The sequence below is a fragment of the Oncorhynchus gorbuscha genome, linkage group LG14 (assembly GCF_021184085.1).
Source record: "Oncorhynchus gorbuscha isolate QuinsamMale2020 ecotype Even-year linkage group LG14, OgorEven_v1.0, whole genome shotgun sequence".
NCBI classification, from domain to species: domain Eukaryota; kingdom Metazoa; phylum Chordata; class Actinopteri; order Salmoniformes; family Salmonidae; genus Oncorhynchus; species Oncorhynchus gorbuscha.
In genome coordinates, this window is record NC_060186.1 from 54,731,476 (window position 1) to 54,741,659 (window position 10,184).

The following is a 10,184-nucleotide window of genomic DNA, read 5'->3' on the forward strand; positions in this document are numbered from 1 at the left end:
GAGAGAGAGCAGTAGAGAGAGAATAGAGAGAGAGAGAGAGAGAGAGAGAGAGAGAGAGAGAGAGAGAGAGAGAGAGAGAGCAGTAAGGTTGTAGAGAGAGAGAGAAGAGCAGTAAGGTTGTAGAGAGAAAAGAGAGAGAGAGAGAGAGAGAGAGAGAGAGAGAGAGAGAGAGAGAAGAGAGAGAGAGAGAGAGAGAGAGAGCAGAGAGAGAGATGTAGAGAGAGAGAGAGAGAGAGAGAGAGAGAGAGAGAGAGAGAGAGAGAGAGAGAGAGAGAGAGAGAGAGAGAGAGAGAAGAGCAGAAGAGTTGAGAGAGAAAGCAGTAAGGTTGTAGAGAGAGAGAGAGAGAGAGAGAGAGAGAGAGAGAGAGAGAGAGAGAGAGAGAGAGAGAGAGAGAGAGAGAGAGAGAGAAGAGAGAGTAGGTTGTAGAGAAAATAGAAAGAGAGAGAAGAGAGAGAGAGAGAGAGAGAGAGAGAGAGAGAGAGAGAGAGAGAAGAGAGTAAGGTTGTAGAGAGAAAATAGAAGAGAGAGAGAGAGAGAGAGAGAGAGAGAGAGAGAGAGAGAGAGAGAGAGAGAGAGAGAGAGAGAGAGAGAGAAGAGAGTAAGGTTGTAGAGAGAAAAGAGAGAAGGAGAGAGAGAGAGAGAGAGAAGAGCAGTAAGGTTGTAGAGAGAAAATAGAAGGAGAGAGAGAGAGAGAGAGAGAGAGAGCAGTAAGGTTGTAGAGAGAAAATAGAGAGAGAGAGAGAGAGAGAGAGAGAGAGAGAGAGAGAGAGAGAGAGAGAGAGAGAGAGAGAGAGAGAGAGAGCAGTAAGGTTGTAGAGAGAGAGAGAGAGAGAGAGAGAGAGAGAGTAGAGAGAGAGAGAGAGAGAGAGAGAGCAGTAGAGTAGAGAGAAGAGAGAGAGAGAGAGAGAGAGAGAGAGAGAGAGAGAGAGAGAGAGAGAGAGAGAGAGAGAGAGAGAGAGGTTGAGAGAGAGAGAGAGAGAGAGAGAGAGAGAGAGAGAGAGAGAGAGAGAGAGAGAGAGAGAGTTGAGAGAGAGAGAGAGAGAGAGAGAGAGAGAGAAGAGCAGTAAGGTTGTAGAGAGAGAGAGAGAGAGAAAGAGAGAAGAGCAGTAAGGTTGTAGAGAGATAAGATAGAGAGAGAGAGAGAGAGAGAGAGAGAGAGAGAGAGAGAGAGAGAGAGAGAGAGAGAGAGAGAGAGAGAGAGAGAGAGAGAGAGAGAGAGAGAGAGAGAGAGAGAGAAGAGCAGTAAGGTTGTAGAGAGAGAGAGAGAGAGAAAAGAGAGAGAAAGAGAGAAGAGCAGTAAGGTTGTAGAGAGAAGATAGAAAGAGAGAGAGGAGAGCAGTAAGGTTGTAGGAGAAGATAGAAAGAGAGAGAAGAGCAGTATGGTTGTAGAGAGAAGATAGAAAGAGAGAGAGAAGAGCAGTAAGGCTGTAGAGAGAAGATAGAAAGAGAGAGAAGAGCAGTACGGTTGTAGAGAGAAGATAGAAAGAGAGAGAAGAGCAGTATGGTTGTAGAGAGAAGATAGAAAGAGAGAGAAGGAGAGAGTAACAGCAGAAAGAAACCAATGTAGTTCCACTGTAAGCTTGGCTGTATTCTCTCTCAGTCTCTCCATTGTTCTGGAAGCCATGCATACAGCAGTGTTGCAGAGGGTGGGGTCTTAGCGCGGCAAAGCTGCTCCACATAGCTTTCCTCAAAGAGATTCTGCTGTACCTCCCCGCCCGTTCTCTCCTCTCACTGGGGGAATCAGCTGCAGCATGCCATCCCTCTCAATTAAACATATGCATTGTAGGCTGCCCGGCTCCATGCATGTTCTCTGTACGGTGGGCTTTGAACCTTGACTGATTCTCTCTGGAGAGATGAGTGTGTTGCAGCAAGCTTTTAATGTGACTGGTGACTGATGCAGCCTAAAAGCCTTGTTGGCTGGTACAATGTGTTCTGGTCTGGGTACTGAATGTGATTTATTTGGGGGAAATAGATTTCTTCCACACCAAGCTTTTGTTTCTATAACATCTCTAGAGAACTGATTATTGAGTTGATGTGACTCCCACACACAGACATGTTACCTTCTGATAGTCATCTTTGGAGGCCAGAGCCTGTTCAAGCTGCTCCTGTGTGTATGTGTAGATGGCTGATCGATAGGTCGCTCCTACATCGTTGCCCTGACGCATTCCTGAAAATGAGAGAGAACACAATGTTGGGTAACTTTAAGAGAAGTTACTGGACTAAAGACAATATATTTCACTCAATACAGAGTAAGACATAAAAGAAGGACAAATCCGACAGACAAAGAGAGACACACACACACACACACACACACACACACACACACACACACACACACACACACACACACACACACACACACACACACACACACACACACACACACACACACACACACACACACATACACAGAAACACACACACACACACACACAGAAACACAGGGTTTACAAGGTACTCTAAGTTAACAAAAGTTTACTTCCATATAATTTCTTCTAAACATCGAAATCATCCTGTCCATCCACCAACCTACCAGCATACTATGTTTACTTTGTTTGCTCTGACAGTCTTACGAAACAAACTCACAATCAACCCTGTTTGTCTGTCTGGGGAAAACAACCTGGAGACGAGACCAGACCGACTGCGGTGTAATTTCAATCAAAGCACAGTTCACCTTGATGCAGATGTAGAACATGATACAGCTACTGCCTGCCTGCCTGCCTGCCTGCCTGCCTGCCTGCCTGCCTGCCTGCCTGCCTGCCTGCCTGCCTGCCTGCCTGCCTGCCTGCCTGCCTGCCTGCCTGCCTGCCTGCCTGCCTGCCTGCCTGCCTGCCTGCCTGCCTGCCTGTCTGTCTGTCTGCCTGCCTGCCTGCCTGCCTGCCTGCCTGCCTGCCTGCCTGCCTGCCTGCCTGCCTGCCTGCCTGCCTGTCTGCCTGCCTGCCTGTCTGTCTGTCTGTCTGTCTGTCTGTCTGTCTGTCTGTCTGTCTGTCTGTCTGTCTGTCTGTCTGCCTGCCTGCCTGTCTGTCTGTCTGTCTGTCTGTCTGTCTGTCTGTCTGTCTGTCTGTCTGTCTGTCTGTCTGTCTGTCTGTCTGTCTGTCTGTCTGTCTGTCTGCCTGCCTGCCTCTGTGTAATTATTATGTTGCTGGAAGCGGAGTGGCGTGTGAGCCGTGCAGACAGATGGTGAATCACACTGATTTTGTTCCCTGACAAAAAGCTCCCATTCAAACACGCAATCATTGGCTAGGTGTTAGAGGACACAGTGAAAATGTCTTGTAGGTTGAAGACAAACCATTTAGTCGTACTGTTGAGAGTAGCCTCATGTTACGATCACATGGAATATGACAGTGAGTCTTACAGTAAGGGAATAAGTAGGTTAACCTTATCTAGCATCACTGGGCCTGTGAGCAGCACTTCAGAGAATGTTTGACCTTAGTCGCTATCTTGACCTTTCTGAATAGTATACCCATATTGCATCCATACCACAGGTACATACACTATGTGTCCAAAAGTATGTGGACACCTGCTTGTCTGTGACCTCATTCCAAAATCATGGGCATTAACATGGAGTTGGTCAGGCCTTTGCTGCTATTACAGTCTCCACTCTTTTGGGGACCATGAAAAGGTCCAGACCATTATTCCTTCTCCACCAAACTTTACAGTTGGCACTATGCATTTGGGCAGGTAACGTTCTACTGGTATCAAATCAAACCCAGATTTGTCCGTCGGACTGCCAGATGGTGAAGTGTGATTCATCACTCCAGAGAACACATTTCCACTGCTCCAGAGTCCAATGGCGCCAAGCTTTACACCACTCCAGCCGACTCTAGGCATTGCTCGTGGTGATCTTAGGCTTGTGTGCGGCTGCTCGGCCATGGAACCCATTTCATGAAGCTCCTGACGAATAGTTATTGTGCTGACGTTGCTTCCAGAGGCAGTTTTAAACTCGGTAGTGAGTGTTGCAACCGAGAAGAGACAATTTTTACGCGCTTCGGCGCTCAGAGGTCCCTTCTGTGAACTTGTGTGGCCTACCAAATCGTGGCTGAGTCGTTGTTGCTCCTAGACATTTCCACTTCACAATAACATCACTTACAGGTCACCGGGGAAGCAGGGCAGAAGTTTGACAAACTGACTTTGTGGCGTCCTATAATGGTGCCATGTTGAAAATCACTGAGCTCTTCAGTAAGGCCAGTGTACTGCCAATGTTTGTCTATGGAGATTGCATGGCTGTGTGCTCGATTTTATACACCTGTCAGCAACGGGTGTTGCTGAACTAGCCAAATAACCTAATTTGAAGGGGTGTCCACATACTTTTGTATACTGTATATAGTGTAGGTAATACATGAAGGATGCATATAAACTCAGCAAAGAAAGAAATGCCCTCTCACTGTCAACTGCGCTTATTTTCAGCAAACTTAACATGTGTAAATATTTCTATGAACATAACAAGATTCAACAACTGAGACATAAACTGAACAAGTTCCACAGACATTTGACTAACAGAAATGGAATAATGTGTCCCTAAGCAAAGGGGGGGATCAAAATCAAAAGTAACAGTCAGTATCTGGTGTGGCCACCAGCAGCATTAAGTACTGCAGTGCATCTCCTCCTCATGGACTGCACCAGATTTGCCAGTTCTTGCTGTGAGATGTTAACTCACTCTTCCACCAAGGCACCTGTAAGTTTCCAGACATTTCTGGGGTGGGAATGGCCCTAGCTCTCACCCTCCGATCCAACAGGCCCCAGACGTGCTCAATGGGAATGAGATCCAGGCTCGTCGCTGGCCATGGCAGAACACTGACATTCCTGTCTTGCAGGAAATCATGCACAGAATGAGCCGTATTGCTGGTGGCATTGTCTGTCATGTTTTGTCATTGATTATCATGTCTTGTCTCTGTGCTTCCCTTCTATTCGTTTCCCTCTGCTGGTCTTATTAGGTTCTTTCCCTCTTTCTATCCCTCTCTCTCCCCCTCCCTCTCTCCCTCTCTCGCTCTCTCTCTCTATCGTTCCGTTCCTGCTCCCAGCTGTTCCTCATTCTCCTAACTACCTCATTTACTCTTTTCACACCTGTCCCCTATTTTGCCCTCTGATTAGAGTCCCTATTTCTCCCTCTGTTTTCCGCTTCTGTCCTTGTCGGATCCTTGTTTGATGTTCGCTGTTCTGTGTCCTTGTTCCGCCCTGTCGTGTTTTACCTTCTTCAGATGCTGCGTGTGAGCAGGTGTCAATGTCAGCTACGGCCGGTGCCTTCCCGAAGCGACCTGCAGTCTGTGGTCACGTCTCCAGTCATTCCTCTCTACTGACGAGTGGATTTCAGTTTTCCTGTTTTTGCATTTGCCTAGATAATATCCAGGATTATCGCTTTTGTTTAAGACTGGAATAAAGACTCTGTTTCCGTTAAGTCGCTTTTGGGTCCTCATTCATCTGCATAACAGAAGGATCCGACCAAGAATGGACCCAGCGACTACGGATTCTCGCAACACTGCCGTCGAGATCCAGGGAGCAATGCTCGGCAGACACGAGCAGGAATTGTCTGCTGCTCGTCATGCCGTTGAGACCCTGGCCGCTCAGGTTTCCGACCTCTCAGGACAGTTTCAGAGTCTTCGTCTCGTGCCACCAGCTACTTCCTGGTCTTCCGAGTCTCCGGAACCTAGGGTTAATAACCCACCATGTTACTCTGGGCAGCCCACTGAGTGCCGCTCCTTTCTCACCCAGTGTGATATTGTGTTCTCTCTCCAACCCAACACATACTCAAGAGAGAGAGCTCGGATCGCTTACGTCATTTCACTCCTTACTGGTCGGGCTCGGGAGTGGGGCACAGCTATCTGGGAGGCAAGGGCTGAGTGTTCTAACAATTATCTGAACTTTAAAGAGGAGATGATACGGGTTTTTGATCGTTCAGTTTTTGGTAAGGAGGCTTCCAGGGCCCTGGCTTCCCTATGTCAAGGTGATCGATCCATAACGGATTACTCTATAGAGTTTCGCACTCTTGCTGCCTCCAGTGACTGGAACGAGCCGGCGTTGCTCGCTCGTTTTCTGGAGGGACTCCACGCTGAGGTTAAAGATGAGATTCTCTCCCAGGAGGTTCCTTCCAGCGTGGACTCTTTGATTGCACTCGCCATCCGCATAGAACGACGGGTAGATCTTCGTCACCGAGCTCGTGGAAGAGAGCTCACGTTAACGGTGTTCCCCCTCTCCGCATCTCAACCATCTCCTCCCTCCGGCTCAGAGACTGAGCCCATGCAGCTGGGAGGTATTCGCATCTCGACTAAGGAGAGGGAACGGAGGATCACCAACCGCCTTTGCCTCTATTGCGGTTCTGCTGGACATTTTGTCATTTCATGTCCAGTAAAAGCCAGAGCTCACCAGTAAGCGGAGGGCTACTGGTGAGCGCTACTACTCAGGTCTCTCCATCAAGATCCTGTACTACCTTGTCGGTCCATCTACGCTGGACCGGTTCGGCTGCTTCCTGCAGTGCCTTGATAGACTCTGGGGCTGAGGGTTGTTTTATGGACGAAGCATGGGCTCGGAAACATGACATTCCTCTCAGACAGTTAGGGAAGCCCACGCCCATGTTCGCCTTAGATGGTAGTCTTCTCCCAGTATCAGATGTGAGACACTACCTTTAACCCTCACAGTATCTGGTAACCACAGTGAGACCATTTCCTTTTGATTTTTCGTTCACCTTTTACACCTGTTGTTTTGGGTCATTCCTGGCTAGTATGTCATAATCCTTCTATTAATTGGTCTAGTAATTCTATCCTATCCTGGAACGTTTCTTGTCATGTGAAGTGTTTAATGTCTGCTATCCCTCCTGTTTCTTCTGTCCCCTCTTCTCAGGAGGAACCTGGTGATTTGACAGGAGTGCCGGAGGAATATCATGATCTGCGCACGGTCTTCAGTCGGTCCAGAGCCAACTCCCTTCCTCCTCACCGGTCGTATGATTGTTGTATTGATCTCCTTCCGGGGACCACTCCCCCTCGGGGTAGACTATACTCTCTGTCGGCTCCCGAACGTAAGGCTCTCGAGGATTATTTGTCTGTTTCTCTCGACACCGGTACCGTGGTGCCTTCTTCCTCTCCCGCCGGAGCGGGGTTTTTTTTTGTTAAGAAGAAGGACGGTACTCTGCGCCCCTGCGTGGATTATCGAGGGCTGAATGACATAACGGTTAAGAATCGTTATCCGCTTCCCCTTATGTCGTCAGCCTTCAAAATTCTGCAGGGAGCCAGGTTCTTTACTAAGTTGGACCTTCGTAACGCTTACCATCTCGTGCGCATCAGAGAGGGGGACGAGTGGAAAACGGCATTTAACACTCCGTTAGGGCATTTTGAATACCGGGTTCTGCCGTTCGGTCTCGCTAATGCTCCAGCTGTCTTTCAGGCATTAGTTAATGATGTACTGAGAGACATGCTGAACATCTTTGTTTTCGTCTACCTTGACGATATCCTGATTTTTTCACCCTCACTCGAGATTCATGTTCAGCACGTTCGACGTGTACTCCAGCGCCTTTTAGAGAATTGTCTCTACGTGAAGGCTGAGAAGTGCGTCTTTCATGTCTCCTCTGTCACATTTCTCGGTTCTGTTATTTCCGCTGAAGGCATTCAGATGGATCCCGCTAAGGTCCAGGCTGTCAGTGATTGGCCTGTTCCAAAGTCACGTGTCGAGTTGCAGCGCTTTCTAGGTTTCGCTAATTTCTATCGGCGTTTCATTCGTAATTTCGGTCAAGTTGCTGCCCCTCTCACAGCTCTTACTTCTGTCAAGACGTGCTTTAAGTGGTCCGGTTCCGCCCAGGGAGCTTTTGATCTCCTCAAGAAGCGTTTTACATCCGCTCCTATCCTTGTTACTCCTGACGTCACTAAACAATTCATTGTCGAGGTTGACGCTTCAGAGGTGGGCGTGGGAGCCATTCTATCCCAGCGCTTCCAGTCTGACGATAAGGTCCATCCTTGCGCTTATTTTTCTCATCGCCTGTCGCCATCGGAACGCAACTATGATGTGGGTAACCGCGAACTGCTCGCCATCCGCTTAGCCCTAGGCGAATGGCGACAGTGGTTGGAGGGGGCGACCGTTCCTTTTGTCGTTTGGACTGACCATAAGAACCTTGAGTACATCCGTTCTGCCAAACGACTTAATGCACGTCAAGCTCGTTGGGCGTTGTTTTTCGCTCGTTTCGAGTTCGTGATTTCTTATCGCCCGGGTAATAAGAACACCAAGCCTGATGCCTTATCCCGTCTCTTTAGTTCTTCTGTGGCTTCTACCGACCCCGAGGGGATTCTCCCTGAAGGGCGTGTTGTCGGGTTGACTGTCTGGGGAATTGAGAGACAGGTAAAGCAAGCACTCACTCACACTGCGTGTGAGTGAGCGCTTGTCCTAGTAACCTTCTTTTCGTTCCTGTCTCTACTCGTCTGGCTGTTCTTCAGTGGGCTCACTCTGCCAAGTTATCTGGCCACCCCGGCGTTCGGGGTACGCTTGCTTCTATTCGCCAGCGGTTTTGGTGGCCTACTCAGGAGCGTGACACGCGCCGTTTCGTGGCTGCTTGTTCGGACTGCGCGCAGACTAAGTCAGGTAACTCTCCTCCTGCCGGTCGTCTCAGACCGCTTCCCATTCCTTCTCGACCATGGTCTCATATCGCCTTAGACTTTATTACCGGTCTGCCTTCGTCTGCGGGGAAGACTGTGATTCTTACGGTTGTCGATAGGTTCTCTAAGGCGGCACATTTCATTCCCCTCGGTAAGCTTCCTTCCGCTAAGGAGACGGCACAAATCATCATTGAGAATGTGTTCAGAATTCATGGCCTCCCGTTAGACGCCGTTTCAGACAGAGGCCCGCAATTCACGTCACAGTTTTGGAGGGAGTTCTGTCGTTTGATTGGTGCTTCCGTCAGTCTCTCTTCCGGTTTTCATCCCCAGTCTAACGGTCAAGCAGAAAGGGCCAATCAGACGATTGGTCGCATATTACGCAGCCTTTCTTTTCGAAACCCTGCGTCTTGGGCAGAACAGCTCCCCTGGGCAGAATACGCTCACAACTCGCTTCCTTCGTCTGCTACCGGGCTATCTCCGTTTCAGAGTAGTCTTGGGTACCAGCCTCCTCTGTTCTCGTCCCAGCTCGCCGAGTCCAGCGTTCCTCCGCTCAGGCTTTTGTCCAACGTTGTGAGCGCACCTGGAGGAGGGTCAGGTCTGCACTTTGCCGTTACAGGGCGCAGACTGTGAGAGCCGCCAATAAACGTAGGATTAAGAGTCCTAGGTATTGTCGCGGTCAGAGAGTGTGGCTTTCCACTCGTAACCTTCCCCTTACGACAGCTCCTCGCAAGTTGACTCCGCGGTTCATTGGTCCGTTCCGTGTCTCTCAGGTCGTCAATCCTGTCGCTGTGCGACTGCTTCTTCCGCGACATCTTCGTCGCGTCCACCCTGTCTTCCATGTCTCCTGTGTCAAGCCTTTTCTTCGCGCCCCGTTCGTCTCCCCGTCCTTGTCGAGGGCGCACCTATTTACAAGGTACGGAAGATCATGGACATGCGTTCTCGGGGACGTGGTCACCAGTACTTAGTGGATTGGGAGGGTTACGGTCCTGAGGAGAGGAGTTGGGTTCCATCTCGGGACGTGCTGGACCGTTCGTTGATTGATGATTTCCTCCGTTGCCGCCAGGGTTCCTCCTCGAGTGCGCCAGGAGGCGCTCGGTGAGTGGGGGGGTACTGTCATGTTTTGTCATTGATTATCATGTCTTGTCTCTGTGCTTCCCTTCTATTCGTTTCCCTCTGCTGGTCTTATTAGGTTCTTTCCCTCTTTCTATCCCTCTCTCTCCCCTCCCTCTCTCCCCTCTCTCGCTCTCTCTCTCTATCGTTCCGTTCCTGCTCCCAGCTGTTCCTCATTCTCCTAACTACCTCATTTACTCTTTTCACACCTGTCCCCTATTTTGCCCTCTGATTAGAGTCCCTATTTCTCCCTGTTTTTTGCCGCTTCTGTCCTTGTCGGATCCTTGTTTGATGTTCGCTGTTCTGTGTCCTTGTTCCGCCCTGTCGTGTTTTACCTTCTTCAGATGCTGCGTGTGAGCAGGTGTCAATGTCAGCTACGGCCGGTGCCTTCCCGAAGCGACCTGCAGTCTGTGGTCGCGTCTCCAGTCGTTCCTCTCTACTGACGAGTGGATTTCAGTTTTCCTGTTTTTGCATTTGCCTAGATAATATCCAGGATTATC

The 10,184-nt window shown here is 49.4% G+C and overlaps 1 protein-coding gene across 1 annotated transcript in view; it reads right to left on the reverse strand.

The window, feature by feature from the left end:
- The window catches only part of LOC123995136 (mitochondrial peptide methionine sulfoxide reductase-like), a gene marked incomplete at its 5' end in the record, with an annotated part of 48,030 nt that extends 45,862 nt beyond the window's left edge, over positions 1-2,168 (reverse strand). The window contains 1 exon segment of the mRNA XM_046298511.1: positions 2,062-2,168. Coding sequence (XP_046154467.1) covers positions 2,062-2,166 — 105 coding nt within the window.
- Between the last annotated feature and the right edge of the window lie 8,016 nt (positions 2,169-10,184).